Source organism: Lagopus muta, chromosome 1, assembly GCF_023343835.1.
Source record: "Lagopus muta isolate bLagMut1 chromosome 1, bLagMut1 primary, whole genome shotgun sequence".
Taxonomy (NCBI): Eukaryota; Metazoa; Chordata; class Aves; order Galliformes; family Phasianidae; genus Lagopus; species Lagopus muta.
The window spans coordinates 77218703-77235163 of NC_064433.1; the positions used below are offsets into that span (position 1 = coordinate 77218703).

Below are 16461 nucleotides of genomic sequence, written 5' to 3' on the forward strand. Positions count from 1 at the left end.
TCTGAGTGGCTAACCCAATACCTGCAAACGTTGATTTTCTTTAAAGGAACTTGACAGTACATACATTTAAATCACAGCCCCTATAAGACTTCTGCACTGTAGCTGTAAGATACTACACTTGTGCAAAGCTAAAAAGGATGCACCATGTAACAGAGGACTATTCAATGATACTTGGCAAGGGATTATGGTTTAGGGAACACCAGATGTGACCTAACTTGTGTTTGCACAGTGCGGCCTGAACCACGACTTAAGATACACTATTAAAACCGTACCAAACAGCCTACAGGTTCTTCACATTAGCAGTCAATTGCCTTCCCCAAATCATCCTTATCCTTCTCAACTCCACAACCCCATGCCATTTCAATTTTTATACTGGTCCTAAGTAAATTTTCTGGACTCTGACAGGCTATCAAGTACACTATAACTGTAAACACATAAACAAAGATGGTACAAAAGTGTATTGACTCAATGGGGTCAAATTAAGGTGTGACCACGCAGACAGATGTGTGACATAAGAGATTTGATGCCCTCTCTCTCCAGCTGAAACAGTTACTGACTCCCTCATTCCCTTGCACACACTGACAAGCAAGTAAAATGCACTAAAATTCAAACTCGTGACTTCCTGTTCTTTTTACTTTGCACTATGATGAACTACAATGAGAACACACGTGCACATGCAAACATGTAGTTAAAACACCATAATAGAAGGGAGAGAACTTACCATAATCCAGGTTTTCTCCTTATTATATCCCGAGATACATGGTCAGTCTTAACTACCATTTCTAACCTTCTGACACGGTACTCATACAAAGCAAAGCTTACAAACAGTGTGTATATAAAGAAGTACATGTGCACCTGTCCTCCTTAGAACTTTGACAGTATAAGCCAATTTTAACCAAATCCGAAAAAGGGGTAAGAATTTTAAAATCACAACAAGCGTCACAAAAATATGCAGCTGCAAAAGATAAGAGACCCTCTTGGAGCCCCCTGCTGAGGGAAAGGCTAGTGAGCTCACCCTTGATTAGACATCAGAGAATCCACACAGGAGAGAGCCGCTGGAAACCAGGCTTCATTAGTTCCGCTGCTCACGGAACTACTTGTTAAAAAAAGCAAACAGAAATTCCAACATGTGGCATCACACTGACACCCACATTGGTCAACAGCAATCTTAAGAACCTCTGCACAGATTCTGCCACCACAGCTAGGACAATAAATGATATTAATAGCAGTTTGTTGTCTTTTTCTAGCATTGGAGGGGGGTGAGGCTCTTTGCCAGAGGAGGTTATATACTAACTAGTGCTGACAGCAGAAACGTGGCAAAATTTAGGAATGCTGGATTTAATATTTCTAGGCTTTGGAGGGAATGTGGTCAAACTTCCTGCCCCATACTTCAATCTCTATTTCTCCTTTGCCTGTAGCCATCCCGTCTCTCCTGCACCAAGACCCAGCCCCAGGCTCTTTTCCCATATGCCCCAGCCTCCTCATCCTCAGTTGCCAGTAACTCTCCCCTGTTCATTAACATTTATCTCCTCTCCCTCACACTTCTACTAGTCTGTCCACATCCCATGCTCTTTTCCCTATCTGTTCTGTTAATCTGAGGTACCTCCTTCATTTTCCAGCTCCTCGCAGATCTGCCTCTTTCTTCCTGTTTCAGTCTTGACCCTCCCTAGCTTTTCTATAACCTTGCAAATAGGCTCTCCATCACATCCTCTAGTTTGTGAGGCTCTTTCCTCTCTCCTCCTTCCTTTCAGAGATTCCCATCTCTGCCTTATCAAGCTTCCAGACTTCAATCAGCTCCAAGCCCTAGCCCTATCTCACTCTTGTCTCCACCACGTTTGAATCAAGCACTGCCTTCTTTCACCTTGCCATTGCACCTGCAAGAGGGGAAGGCTCCTGCCAACACTGAGCACAAAGATTCCCTTCTGAAGCAGAATGAGGGCCGTGACTGAAGGAAAAGCAAGCTTGGCTCTTCAGCACTAATCTAGAAGACGCTTATCACAGTATAGAGAGCACACACATAGTACAGCCTCATATAAACACAGAGAGGTCAGAGCCTATTTAGTTCTTCTGTGGAGACAAACAGTCTGGTCAGGGCCTGGAATCATGCAAACCTCAAATACCAACAAAGATGATACAATAATCTTTGTGTATTTCAACTACTAAAGTACACAGCATCTCAGAGCATGCTTAACCGATCATTTTCAAAATTTACAACTTGACCAAATTTTCAGGCAGACACGGCTTATGAAAGCCATTACCATCAGATTTCAAATCTATTAAAAAACAACAAAATCATCACCACAGGGGAAGGTCAAACAGCAACACTAAATTCAGTGTAGGGCCAAAAAAGAAAGGACATGCCCACCACCTGTTGTATTCAAGCCACTGGCTCCCCTTACTTCCATCCCTTATTTCCATCATTCAGATTTTTCCCCTTTCACAGCTTGTCTCTGCTTCTTGCCAAGACTTCTAAGGCTTCTGCACATTTTTTCTCCCTAGACACACTTCAGAAGCTCATGTCTCTTAGCTGGTTATTGTCTCCCAAGCTAAAACTCTCTCCAGCCCAGAGAAAGTAAGGAAACTTACCAATGAAAGCAGGAAACAGAAAGCTCTATGACTACAGTGTAACAGCACAGTCCTTCTCATGCCTACAACTTTTCTACTTGTATCCTTTGCTCAAAAGCAGAGCCTACAAAACCATCCCAGACAAAAAACTTAATATATTGTGTTAGTGCTGATAAAGAGGCTCCTTCCTCCAGTAAATGCAAGACCAAACTATTCAGAGAACTGTTTGACAGAGAAAACTGACGGTCTGAACCAGAGACTGAACCATTTCAACCACCTTGTCTACACATCACACCAGAAGCTTTAAGAAGTGCATTTGAACACACACCAAAACAGTGCTGAGAAATACCACTGTCTCCAGGATCTATGCCCTTTCTTCCTCAGTACCTTTTAAAGTTCTGATTAGAAATCATGTGCTTCACACACTGACAGCATCTTAGTAGAAACACTCTTGATGCTGATCTCTTTTTCCGCAGGAGAAAAAAGTAAATTCTACCATGATGTCAGGAGATATTAATGAAGAACTGACAATGAATCCAGACAAGTCTGAAATGACATTATTCATGATGGAAAATGCTTCACAGAACTGGTTTAGATGCTCGTCCCCTGCAGGTACAAGCCTCTTCTAATATCACAAAGCAGAACAAGGACTCTTGCCAGACTAATCCTTAGGCTAGACATGCAAGATCTGCAAGCAACAGCATCATCAGTAAAAGCCTCACGCCTTCTCTTACCAAGAAAAACCTAGTGGTAAAAGATTGTTGCATCAATGCCACAGCAGTCTAACTCACTCCTAGAGACGGCAGCAAAACATCTGCTATTTGCTGGGGCAGGAATCGCTACATTCAATGGGCTGATCTGCAACACTTGTATCGTCTTTGCGCCGCAATCCCTTCAAGGCCTGCCTGCGGTACTGCTCATTCAAGGCCTCGATCCTTCTTCACAATATGCCAGGAGTCAAGAATTAGGGAAATTAGCCACCAGCTCAGACACCCATGACAAAAGAGCTCATGAAGATAAGAAAAAAACAACAAAAGTAGTCAGACTGATCAATATAGTACAACTCCTTCCAGGCATCTGACTAGACTGTCCTTAGCATATCAGGATGAGTCAATGAAATCACACAAATGCCTGCACGTACACCACAAGCAACTCCTTCAGCCCAGATGGGATCACGTTCAGAAAAACCTCCCATGTAATCCTAAACTAGCTAGGATACGTCTGCGCACTACAGTAACAGCAACTACCCAAATCATTATCACCTAGAACAGTGAAGGAACCCACGAGCTCTCAAGTTTTAACCTATGGATGTTATATACAAAGATCTTCCCACAGCTACAAGAGCACTCATTGTCCTTTATGTTTAACAATTCTTCTTAGTTCCAGACTTGCACGTGGAAGCATCAAAGAAGAGACCCCTTGGTGGGCTTCAATAAATCTCAATTTGGCTATCTTGCACTTTAATACTGCTCAGAGGAAGTTTGTCTTTGAATGGGAACTGGAAGAAGAGACAGAGGCGGACTAAACGTGAAGACGTGAAATATTCCTGGTTACATGTTTCCTACATATAAACCTATTTGTGTGGGTTTCTTTTTTTCTGCAAAGTCTTTTTCATGATCAGTTACAGAGACTATGGGCGTTCATAAAGTTTCTGCTGAGTCACTCCACATGGGCATTGGCATTTTTTTTCCAAACTTCCATGTAAACAAGGAGCTATAATTAAAGCTTTGGTTCAGCTTTAATTCTAACGTTCACTGCCAATTGTGTCCCCTGTAAATACATATCTAACAACCTAATTAGCAACCCAGACTGTAAGCAGCTTGAGTAGTGTGGAATTGTGGCTAGGGCCCAAAATAAATGGTGGACTTAAAAATAGCAAGCTACCTAACACTCCCACCCCTCTTCACCATACGCTGATTGTATTTTCAAAGTGGAAAAACTGGGACATTGGGTAAGGGAATAAAAGGACTGTTCCAAGCTCTAGTTTTGCAGCCATTTGACTGTATCGATTTAAAAATGTAAACATTTTAAAAACACTGCAGTTAAAAATGAAACAAGAGTCTGGGATGGATGCATAGATTCTGTGGAGGTGCCTTCATACTCATGACTTACTTCCAGAAACATAACTAAACTGGTACAAAAAAGAAAAAAAAAAAAAAAAAAAAGAGGTAAAAGGGAAACTGAGAAGGATTCATGGACACATAGTAGGGAAGTGAGATGAGCTACGAATCATATACCTCTGCTTTGACTCACTGACCTTAACCAGCCCTCAGAACCTCAGAAACACACATTGCTAAATACCCATACTGGCTCCTGCTTCCCAACCAACACTGACCATCACATCCCCACCCTAGCACTCATCTGCTCTGTCCAGCTGCCACGTTCTCAAAAATGTTGCGCTCCTTATTACCCTCTGCTTTAAGTACTTCCTCCTAGTTAACCTCTCTCCCTTTCCCAGCACTCACTTGTGCAAGCTCCTTAAGCCACATCCCTCCAAGCTCAGAAACCCAACCTCAAGGCTCAGAACGCTCTCCCCTCCTATCGAGAAACTTTTGGGCTCAGTAACACCCTTACATCTAATTCAGAACAGAACTTTTTTCCTGTTTTGTTGGGAATGTTGAAACAGTAAGACAGCACATGGGGCAGGGCACACAGGAACAGATGCTATCACCACAATTCACTTCCAGCTGTGTTCCTCCACTATGGAGAATTTATACTGGACAGATTGGAGTCCTCATTCAGGGGCATTCAGGTACACTAGGACTCTCAACCACACCAGAAGTGCTCCAGGTGCACCAGACAGTACTGCACTCTGCAGTATGCCAGCCACAGCACCCAACTGCAGCATCAAGGATATGGCTCAGCCTGTGAAGGAGCTAATATTAACTAACCGAGCAATGCTAACATTCATATATTTAGAAAACGGAGGTCGTTCACTACAAAGAAGATGCTTAGTTTGGGGTCAATCTACCAGCTTGCAAACAATCCGAATTATCAAGAAAACTCAACCCTCTCTGCAGCTAAGAGTTTCACTATTCAGGGACTCTACAAGGAAGAGGCAAAGATCTCTCCCACCCCCACGTAACCCTCCAAAGAGCTGAATATACCCCCAACCCCATGCAATGTAACAATCATGGTTTAAGCCTGCTCCCCACCTGTATGTCTTGCCATCCTTGTGCTGGTCCTCATCATCCTCGTTTGACAGCACAAAGGGGTCGCTCATCTCTGGCAGCCCCGATTCCTGCAATCGTTTCTTCTTCCGGCCCCGAGGCGGTTTGGGGGCAACTCCCCCACCCCCGCCCCCCCCCCCACCTTCGGAGAGGGTGGTTGTCCCCTTCTTGGTCAGGTCAGGCACCACCTGGAGGGCTGCCTGGGAGCCAGGGGGTAGTGCAGAGACGATCATGGGAGCTGAGATGGGAAAGGTTTGTGCAGAGGAGGCTGTAGTCACCAGGGAGCCTGATGGAGAAGTTATCACGAGACCAGGACCTGAAAACAAAGATGCAGGTCAAGCGTTACCCTTCTAATGATCTCCTCATCTCACAGAAGTAAGGTTTATACATCTACATTTAAAACAGAAGAGCAGCTTAACATCTCCAAAACATTCTCAGTCTTCACAGCTAGAAGTCAAACATCAGCACAGAGGCTAGATGAATAGACTTCCTAGAGATTCACAGTGAAACAACACTTAGCGGCAAGGCAGTCTACACCATCAAAAATGCTCAGGATAATCTATAGTCCCAAGAGGATTCTCCAGAATCCTGCACTACACACATCCTGGCATCCTCCTGTTGCAGAGTTCCCTACCTGCTGTCATGAGCCCAGCAGACTGCACTGGCACCACGGTGATGTTCTGAGTCACAGGGGCTTGGCTGTGTGGTGTCAGCTGCTCCGGCTTGGTGTCAGAGTCCATTGCAATGCCAGTGGGAAGGGCCACTGAGGTGGGCACTGTCAGCAAGGCAGGATAGTGGGGGGGAGCAAGGCTGCAGCCCTTCTCTGTGGGCAATAGCTGCTCCTTCATCTTGTTAATAAACATGGTGTTGTCAATCTAAACAGGTGGGAAGAACAGCTTTTAGAATATTGCAGTACAGCCTCTTCCAGCAGTTGGCTGAGCAAGAAAAGCAACAGAAACATGCATCATTCACAAACTTCTAACGTGAAGCAACATCAGCAAAATGGGTTGAAAGACAAAAATCTTACCTGTCCCGAAACCGTGGGCACTGCTGGCCAGAAGTACGGAGAGGAGTTGAAATGAGATTCTTCCATCCTAGCTGGGCACAGGGGGGAACAGGAAGGGGGAAGGGAAGAGGAATGGAGAAAAAGGAAGACAGAGACAGACGCACACACACACACAGAAAAGGAATATTAAACCCAAAATGACTCCAATAGGGAACTGCCTCAGTCTAATGCTGTGACAGTTCCTTAATCTCCCCTTTCTCATTTAAGCAGTCACTCCCCACTTTTGAGCTATCTACCCAAATCCTGTTACTTTCAGGGAAAAAGTTATCTGCTATTCCCACAGACTTAGGCCCATACCTCTTGCCTAGTAGTCCTCCATGCAAAATAAAATTAACAATGATTACACCTGACCCAAAACACCTCTAATATTCCCCAACTACCATCCACCCAAGTACATGGCATAAAAGATCAAGTCTGTGCACGTGCAACCTGGCAAATACAGCTGAAAGCCATTTTTCACTGTCACAACCATCCTGACCCCAAAAGCAGTGAAAGTTCTGGACCCTGCCTGTCCCTCCACCCCAGTTCACTAAGGATCCAGATGCAGCAAGGGCACATTAGCAGCATGTTGTACAGGAAGAAGGACAGGCAGAGAGAGGGAAACAGACTTGTCCAAGATAACAGACAGCCACAGAAGACCAAGCAGTAAAACTCAAGGCTCCTAACTTCCCGCAGCCCTCTGCTCTGACCACTCCAGCCCCACTCTTATAAGAAAACCAGAAATGTCACTCAATCCTGACAGACAAGATCCACCTCTTTCATCCAGCAAGACAACAGAGCAGGGAAACAACCTGGCTGCCCTGCTCCTGAGGTATCGAGGTATTCCCAAGAGGTACCACGTCAAGCTCTCTGTTGCCTGTTGCAGTCCTGTCTCCAGGACAAGAATCAGTAGGATTCTGCCCTCAGTCTAGTGCCCACTGCTCAATCTCAGCTCTCCACGGACAAGACAGACACCAGAAGATAGTCCTCTGAGGACAGAGGCTTAATCTCTTTAGGATCACCTAGCTGAAAGAATCTATTTTACTGTTCTTTCTATTCTAATCCTGTCATTCCTCTGTGTAATATCATTATCAAGAGCAATTTGCAATGCTCTGTAGATGCTATTGAAAAACTAAGAGATCCACAGAACAGTATTTTCTGGAGTAGATGTACCTGTTTCTGAACAAATATGGCAAAATCGGCAGGCAAAATAAATGCAATAAAAACTGTGCTCAGTGAACATTACATCTGGCACAGCAAGCTGTTTAGATAAAGCAAACACTACAGGTTTGCAGCTATCTGCAAATCGTACCAGTCCTATTTCTGTTATGATGTGGCAGTAGACTAATTAACAAGTAAATATTGTTTCTGAAGGACCTATCTCAGTCATCAGATAAGCTAAGGAACATGCCCCAAGAAGCATGAAACATTTTCCAGAAGTACATTAGGACAGAATAAATACATGTGGAATTACTGCGTATGAGCCAAAACGCAGAGATAATTTTCCTCTACATAGAGAAGCAGTATTTAAATGAACCAAATTACCTGTTAATTTTGTTTTTATGAATTGCTCACGCAGCAGCAAAGCCAAGTATTCCTGCCTCACTCACTCACTACAAATCAACCAATAAACACACTTAGGAATGATTTATTTACCTTGCATCAGTGGCATGCAGAAACACTGCTAGCTGCCTGACTGAATTACTCTGGATTTACATTGCAGCAATTCAATCAGAATCCAATGGGGCACATGTCTTTCCTTTGCTTCTTTTACTGAAATTAATTATGTATTCTGTCAACAACAAGGCTCTATGTACATAACACCCAACTACACGACTGTTTGCTTCCACAGAAAGAAAAAATACATGTAGAGGATAAGGCCTTCCTTGGCAACTGAGCGCCACCTGAATCAAGAAGTTTTTTTTTGGCTGGAATGTAAAGGAGCTTCGTTGTTGTTGTTTTAAATCAGTAAGCTCCTATTTGCTCAGCTAAAGAAAAAAAAAAAGCCAACCCTAAGCAAACCTGATTAAGTAAAAATGAAGTCTCATAAAGTAATCACATACATTTTTTTTTTAAATAAACTTGGTAATTGTCAAGTCTTGAATCCCTCAGACTCAACCGTAAACTTCAGCAGTAAAATGCAAGGACATCAATTTCAAGAACAACCTCACAACAACTTTCTTACTTAAGGAGCATAAAGCACGAAAGGCACCTCCATCTTCAGACTGTAAAATCCAAATGAGCACAGACAGGTGGCACGCAGTGGCCTCCTGTTTCTATCTCGTTCCTGCCAGACCTTCACAAAGCACCCATCTTTTGTTTGCTTATTTACAAAATGTTTCAGTTTAAAACCAAAACAAACAAAAAGCCCACACACCAAGAAAAAAAAAAAAAAGCAACAAAACAACACAAAAACGAACCAAAGAAGTTCTCAATGATTCTCAAAAGGTGACTATGCTGTTTTCACTAAACTCTCTAACAATCCTTCTTCCCATCCAGCAGTGTTTATGCTTGAGCAGCTATTGGACTCAAAAGACTTGGCTTGAAAGACTGAGATGTAATGAAGTTACAAGAATGTGAAGAAAAAGGAGAAACAGTGTAAGAGTCAAAGCTGTCATGCAGTCTCACTAGCAAGCCAATCTTCCAAAGAGAGAAAACAAAGATAAGATTCCTCTACCAAACTACCATTCTAATACCCACAGATGTCCCTCCCCTATCCCACTTTTAAGCTAAAGGACATTTTGAAAACATGCACCCCTATTCATAGCCCCCACTTTAACACCACTCACACTTACTTTACCAGAACTCTGCACGCAACCCTTCCAATTGCTCTATAACTATCCCACATGGGCTGGAGCTTCAACCCTGTACCACAGCACGTTCCCACTGCAGTGCCTTCATCATCCCAGCTTCCACAAACGGGCCAGAGATGGGACCTTCTTCCTATTCACCAGTCTAGTATCAGACAGATGTCAATGTACCCTCCTGATATAAACCAAAAACACCTTCTGTGTACAAGCCACAAATGTACATGCACCAAATAAACAACTGAGTGAACCAGAGAACTCACAAGGGACAAGGAAACTGAAGTTTATATCTCAGAGAACTTCACAAAGTCACATACTTAATGGGCTGGGCTTATACTTCTTTGCAGGTCATCACTTTTAATCACAAACACACAGATAAAAAGCACGTGCAAGTAAACGGTGAGGCAGAGGCTGTGTTTCTGGAAGGTATAATCAAGGTTGGATATGCAGATATTTAGAGATTGACTTTAATGTAGTTTCCTTTATTCTCCAGATACTCAGCATTTATTTATATGTAGCGTAGAGCTTTCATCTGACAAAACAATCATTGAAATTGTCATTCTGTGTCTGCCCAATACCTTTGGCCAGTAAGAGTGAGCTTTTGGGCTCAACTACTGCAAAATGCTATAGATGCTGAAGGCCACACAGGATATGGGACCAAATGCCAAAGTGCCTCCCCTAAGCTCCTCAGTACCAACAAGTTCAAGCACTGCTATGCCTTTAGAACAAGCACATGCAGATGTACATCAAGAACACCCCAAAGAGAACGGGCAAACCTTGAGTCCCAGGCCCCCAGCCCACACACCACAGCTACAGCAACACTGGTGCTGTACCAGACATAGGGGCAGCCATCACCCCGGCCGACCAGACCCGGGCAAAAGCCTCTGCCTGGCGAGGAAGCGCCCGGCACCCCACCGGCCCTATCCCCTCTCCCACCCCTGACCCCGAGGTCCCGTCCCGAGGTCCTCCCTCCTCCCTCCGGCTCTGCGCGCCCTCAAGCCCCGGGCGCTCTGCGGGCGCTGCTTACCCCTCTCACTCTCCCTCCTCTTGCATCGCTCCTCCTTCCAGGGCCGTCTCTGCAAACAAACCGCCAGGGTTACGGGGCTGCTCGGAGGTCCCCATGACGCGGGCCGCCCCTCGCTTGCAGCCCCCCGGGGACGGGCCATGGGCGGCGCGGGGCTCCCCGCGGGCACCGGCCGGGATCGGAGAGGCCCGCACCCACCTCCCCCCGCAGGGCCCCGCCACCGGGACGGACGGGCGAGCGGACAGACAGGCGGCCCGCTACCGTTTCCGCTTCCGGAGCGCCTCGAAGCCGGAAGTGCCGCTTCCCCGGGCCCCCCCGGCCCCGCACCCGCCGCATTACCGAGCACCACCCCCCAGCGGCGACCCCAACCCCGACTCCGGCGGCGGCCTCCTCACCGGAAAGAGGAGCGGCGAGGCGCTTCCGGATCAAGAGGAGGAGCGCGACTCAGCTCTTCCGGGGCGCCGAGCGGAGCGGAACGGCGTCATCGACGGCTTCTCTTGAAAAAGAGGAGGAGCGGCGGCAGCCGCCGGCCTGGGTCGGCTTCCCGGCGGCGGGAGCGTGGTGGGCGGGCGGCTGGGCCGGAAGAGGGGGGCAGAGGTGGGCGCGCGCCTACCGGAAGCGCGGGTGCTGGCGAGCGGAGAGCCCGGGTTGCGGGGAGGGCGGAAGTAGCTGTGGCGGCGCGCGGCGCTCCCCAGCCCGGCGTTGAGACGGCTTCCGGCCCAGGAGGCCTCCCCGACGTGACGTGCCCGTGCGGGTGCGCGGCCCTCGTGAATATTCATAAGAAATATGAATATTCATGAACGGTCCCGCCCCTCCGCCGGGCTCCCGTCCACGCGCCCTCACCTACCTTCGTCCGGGCCAGCCGTCGGAGGCCGGCGCCGGGCGTCTCTTCTGCGCGGCTCGGGGCAACCCACCTCCTCCTGCCCTGCCCCGCGTCGTGTCGGCCGACCTGTCGCCCTGGGCCGGACGCCAGAGCCCTGCGCTTCGCCGGTGGCCGGGTCAGATGGCCTCCTGTCGCCGTGTGAGCCGTGCCCCGCAGTTGCGCCGGCTCTGGCACGGCCCCGGGCTCGTGGCGCTGACACGCTGGCACGCAGCCCGCCTTGCAGCAAGGCTGTTTTCTGCCAGCTTTGCGAGTCGGAGCGCCTCAGCCACATCAGTGCTGTAGCAGACATAAGGGAGAGGCCAGGCTTAAAGGAGGCAGGGTAACCCCCTTTCTGCAGTTGCACACAGCATAAACACACCTATACGCTTTTTTTTTCATTATTATTCACAACTTGACGCCGATGGGGATGGCAGCTCACAGTTTGACAATGTGGTTTCTCAGATTAGGCCCAGCTAGACTGCTCGTGTTGCTGTGCAGCGTGCTTGGCTGCACATAAGGCAGTAGCACATCCTTCCAGCCTTGGTGATGGCACAGGATGAGGCATGAGGCTGTTCCTGGACAATGCAGTGCACCTTGAATTGCAGAAGTCCCACGCAATCATGAAACCAAGCTGGCTACTGCAGCCCTACCCTGCCCTAAACTTTTGTAATTCAGGTGCTGAGAGACTTTTGGATATGATCTACTTCATTCCACCATGTGCAGCAGGACTAACTTTGGCACTGGAGCCACCTTCCGGGTTAAATTAGGTTCCCTTCTCATTTATGTTATTACTCGCCAAGCATTTGGCTGAGCTGTTTCAGTACTCTGACTTAACAAAAAACTTTTCTTTTTTTTTTTTTAATTGTTATATGAGATTTGTGCCAGCTTGGCCTGCTGAAACAGCTCTTCAGGGCCAGCATGAGTAAGAGGGTGGGACCAGGGAGCACACAGCTGTAGCAGCCCGCATTTGGGTTGGCTAGGGTGATCATGAAACCACAATATCCGGAGTGCTGGGCAAAAGGAAATCTCCTGGTGGCCAAGAGGTAGTGCCTGCCTCACCCAAAAAGGTGCTGGGACAATGGTCATCCCAGGCAATGCAAAACTTCTTCCTGTGAGGAGCCAGGATTAGCTCTGTTCTTAGCAGCAGTCACATGAAGGCAATTGTTGATTTATTTAAATAAAAGGAGTTGGCAGACTAATCAGTTTGGAAATTAATTTCCTTGTTAATTTGGGGGTTTTGACTTGCTCATGAATATTCACAGACGCTCATCTCTTTTATTTTTTTTCCTCTATGTAATTTACTTTTGTGATTGTCAGATCACCTCTGAAGGTGACATTTCTCATTCTGCAACACAGCAAATTAATACTGTCTTATGTCTCAGAAGAGGAACTTTGGCCTGACACTGGTATCTCTTATGTCTCTCCTTTGCCCCAAAGCCCCTTGTAGCCTCTCTGCACTTCTCCTTCCCTTCTTCTGCTGCCTAAAAAGAAATTAACCTGAGGGTCTCAGAGAAAAGGCTGGCCTTGCCTGGGTAGCTGGGAGAGCTGCACGAGGTAAAACCACAATTGCCATGAGGAGTGGGACAGGTGGTTAATTTTCCCTTACTATGCATGGAGTTTCTGGCTTCCCACCCCAAGCACTGCTAAGCAACTTTCAGAAGCACGTGAAGCAGTGTGACTAACATCTGTCACAGGCATTTGATTTCTTTATCTCCTTAGCAGATAAAGTAAAAGAAACAGAGGTGTGTTTCTCTGGAAAGCACACCTAACCTCTTCACCTTCCTTCCCAACTATTGGGTGCCCCCCTGTACTTATCCTGCCTGTCCTTGTTCCTTCTGTGTGCCACAAAAAAGTATCCTGGCCTCTGTCTCATGCTACTCCTTGATGAAGCGTGCTCATGTCCCACGTGCTTGTCCTTAGAGCTGCTGGTGGTTTGCAACACCTACCAGGTGAACTAGCCTGAGGATGGTGCTGGTTGAAAACCCAGATGGAACTGGTGCAAGCAGCTCTGAAAGTGTGGTGGAGTTCCCAAGAGACTGCATTGAGACAGATTTGATGCAGCCTTCACCTATGTAATGTCCTGTCCTTTGGAGGGCCAAATGCTATGCAAGTGGAGATGGCAGTACCCCACCAGCTGCAGGTTCACCTGGCACGAAGCTAGGCTGGTGAGTGGGAGCAGGGCAACTAAGAGGAGCTGGCAGTTATGGGGCAGGACAGCAAACAAGCAGAGATGAACAAGAAACTGGGGGAGGCAGGCAAGACCCAGAAGGGGGTAGCAGGTGTAGGCTAGCAGGCCTCAGTCCTGGGAGAGGGCACACAGCAGAGCTGAGCACCTCCTTCCTCTGAGGGACCAGCTCATAGAATCATAAAATGGCTTGGGTTGGAAAGGACCCCAAGGATCATCAAGTTCCAATGCCCCCTGCCACAGGCAGGACCACCAACCTCCGGATCTGGTACTAGACCAGCCTGCCCAGGGCCCCATCCAACCTGGTCTTGAACCCTACCAGGGACAGCAAATCCACAGCCTTTCTGGGCAGCCTGTTCCAGCATCTCACCGCTCTCTCCATGAAGAACTTCCCCCTGACATCCAATCTAAACCTTCCCTCTGTGAGCTCATGACAAACTCAGAAAAGAAACTATGTGGAGAAAGGTACCTGAGACAAAAGCTGCCATAGCAGCTGCTCTCTCACAACCTTTCTAACAAGCTTTTCAACTCAGCTTTGACCAGGAGAGAGGCAAACACAACTCTACACTGCCTGCCTGCTCGATTTCCCATTACCCCCTCCTGTCACATCTATTTGTCACATTCCCGTCTCAGCTCTTTCTCCTTCTCTGATGTCTTCATCTCCCTCCTTTCTCACCACTCTAACACAGGAAACACCTACCTCTGGACCTTCCATAGTCACTGGAGGCTGCTTGTGGCACCACCGTATGCTCTGTATTTGTCTTCTGCCTGCATATTAACTGCTGGTCACGGTGGCCACTCCATCATCAGTATAAGTGTTAGGCTGCACAATGGGGTCCTAGTGGGCTGGCAGACCTGATGCATTCTATAATTAACCTCTCTTGCTACTTGAATTCACTGATGGACAAACGGGTTTAGAAAGAATCACGATGTGGTGACATCCATTTTAAGGATGGAGGCTGCTCATTCTTGCTCAAATTTTCATCTGCTTATGGGACAACATTAAGTTTATCCCAAAGCCACTGTTTTGTACTCACAAGCCAGTGAGTACATTTCTCAGCAAGGCATATTGTCCTCACTCTTTCAGAGAGCTGACATCTCTTTGGCAATCGGCTGATTAATTCCCCTGGCAGCGCACACTAGAGAGCATTTCAGCACGTCATTTCTGGCTTTCTTTCCACTGCGTGGAAATAGATTGCATCTTTCCCTGCTTGGTAGCTTCTCTAGTTAGTGTTGTAAGATTTGAGTAACTGAGTTGTAGCATTATCCTGCACATGCTTGCCCTGAATCATGACATTGCAGCCGCATCTACTCTTTCAGGGGCAAGAAAACACACATCTGGGATTTACTTTGGAACCTAAAGCACACACAGTAGCAATGTGCTGCAAAGGAAGCAGTTGCTCTGGAGCTGGGGACACCAGGGTCCCTTGAGCAGGAACATGGTAACTCAGGGCTCCTGGGATTCATCAACCTTAGCCACAGACCACTGTGTTTTGTTTGGCCACTGTGATAAAGGCAATTATTTACCAAATTTCCTGGCCAGTGTGTCATGAATACAAGTCCCATCATTTGGAAGGAGAAAAAGGAATCACTGGACATGTGAAGAAAGGCAGAAAGGCTGTGCCTGAGTACCTTCAGCACAAGAGAAAAAACACTGTCACATCAGCAATGCCTGAGGGGGATCTCAATGTCATGGCCACAGCCAAAGCATACCAGACAGGCACAGGCAAAACCTGTTCCAGTGCAGTAATAGCTACTCTGTGGCAATAACCTCAACAGGCTTAAATCAAAATTATTCTTATTAGATCACCTCAAAAAGTCTCAAGTATTCTGTGATTCTGTGATTCTGAATATTATCCAATCAAGCAAGCATTTCAAGCATGACATATGCCTGCAACCTAGGCTGCATTAGCAGAAGTATATCCAGCAGATGAAGGGAAACTATAATTCTCATCCATGTGAGATGTGTGAGGCCACATCTGGAAGGTGTGAGCTGAGGTTGCAAGATGCATGTTAACAGACGGCAGCACATCCTGTTAAAGGGCCCCACAATAGAGGGCTGAAGCACACAGTGCACAAGGATAAGGCTGAGAGAGCTGAGAGAAGGCCAGAAGGGTGTCAAATTGCTGTCTGCCCCTACTCAAGGGAAAGTTGAAGAGAAGATGGAGCCAGGCTCTGAGGAGGCGGCAAAGTGAAAGGACAAGAAACAAAGGATGCAAGTTGCAACAGGGGACATTCTGAACAGAAAACCTCTCCCTCTTGAGAGCACTTTAGCGGTGGAACAAGTGCCTACAAAGGCTGCAGAATCTCCACCCCTGGAGATGTTCAAAATATGGGGAGAAATGCCCTGAGAAGCCTGATTTGGCTTTACACTTGTCCCACTCTGAGCAGGATCCCTGAGGGGACTGGACTATATGCTTCTGAAAACTCCTTCCTGCTTGAATTTTTCTGTGAGTTTGTGATTTGATCTGTGCTACTGATTTGCTGTGAGCAAATGTCCAGTGTCCTCATAATACTACAAGCCAGAAGGGTAGTATGCTTGTTTGACCCTGTGGAAATGCATCTCTGTTGACAGTAGCACTGGCATCGGCAAAGCCCTGGTACACGAACATCTCTTCTCTAGCTGGCCTGCTACCCCTTGTAGCTCTTCTCAACCCGTCTTCCTTCTCTTCCAAGTACAGGCATATCTCTTAGCAGCAGGACCTGTTTGGTTTGGGGATCACTCCCTTAACCGTGACATCCATATTCTTCTGAACAGCAGCAGCCACAGAAATGTCATTCAAAATGCATGAGAGCATAGTTG

The 16461-nt window shown here is 47.1% G+C and overlaps 1 protein-coding gene across 16 annotated transcripts in view; it reads right to left on the minus strand.

The window, feature by feature from the left end:
- Positions 1-12612, minus strand: part of ZNF384 (zinc finger protein 384) — a 25404-nt gene extending 12792 nt beyond the window's left edge. For 2 of the 16 annotated variants that reach the window (XM_048934605.1, XM_048934476.1), the window contains exons 1-7: positions 11007-12611; positions 10615-10663; positions 9576-9735; positions 6763-6829; positions 6370-6610; positions 5721-6051; positions 1016-1093 (exon numbers count right to left, since the gene is read on the minus strand). In XM_048934605.1, coding sequence (XP_048790562.1) covers positions 1016-1093; positions 5721-6051; positions 6370-6610; positions 6763-6829; positions 9576-9628 — 770 coding nt within the window. In that variant the 5' untranslated portion in view covers positions 9629-9735; positions 10615-10663; positions 11007-12611. Of the gene's footprint in view, positions 1-1015; positions 1094-5720; positions 6052-6369; positions 6611-6762; positions 6834-9575; positions 9766-10614; positions 10664-10809; positions 10895-10950 lie in introns of those variants that run through there. The other 14 variants (XM_048934587.1, XM_048934495.1, XM_048934485.1 and 11 more) reach the window with 14 other exon arrangements.
- Positions 12613-16461: the final 3849 nt, after the last annotated feature.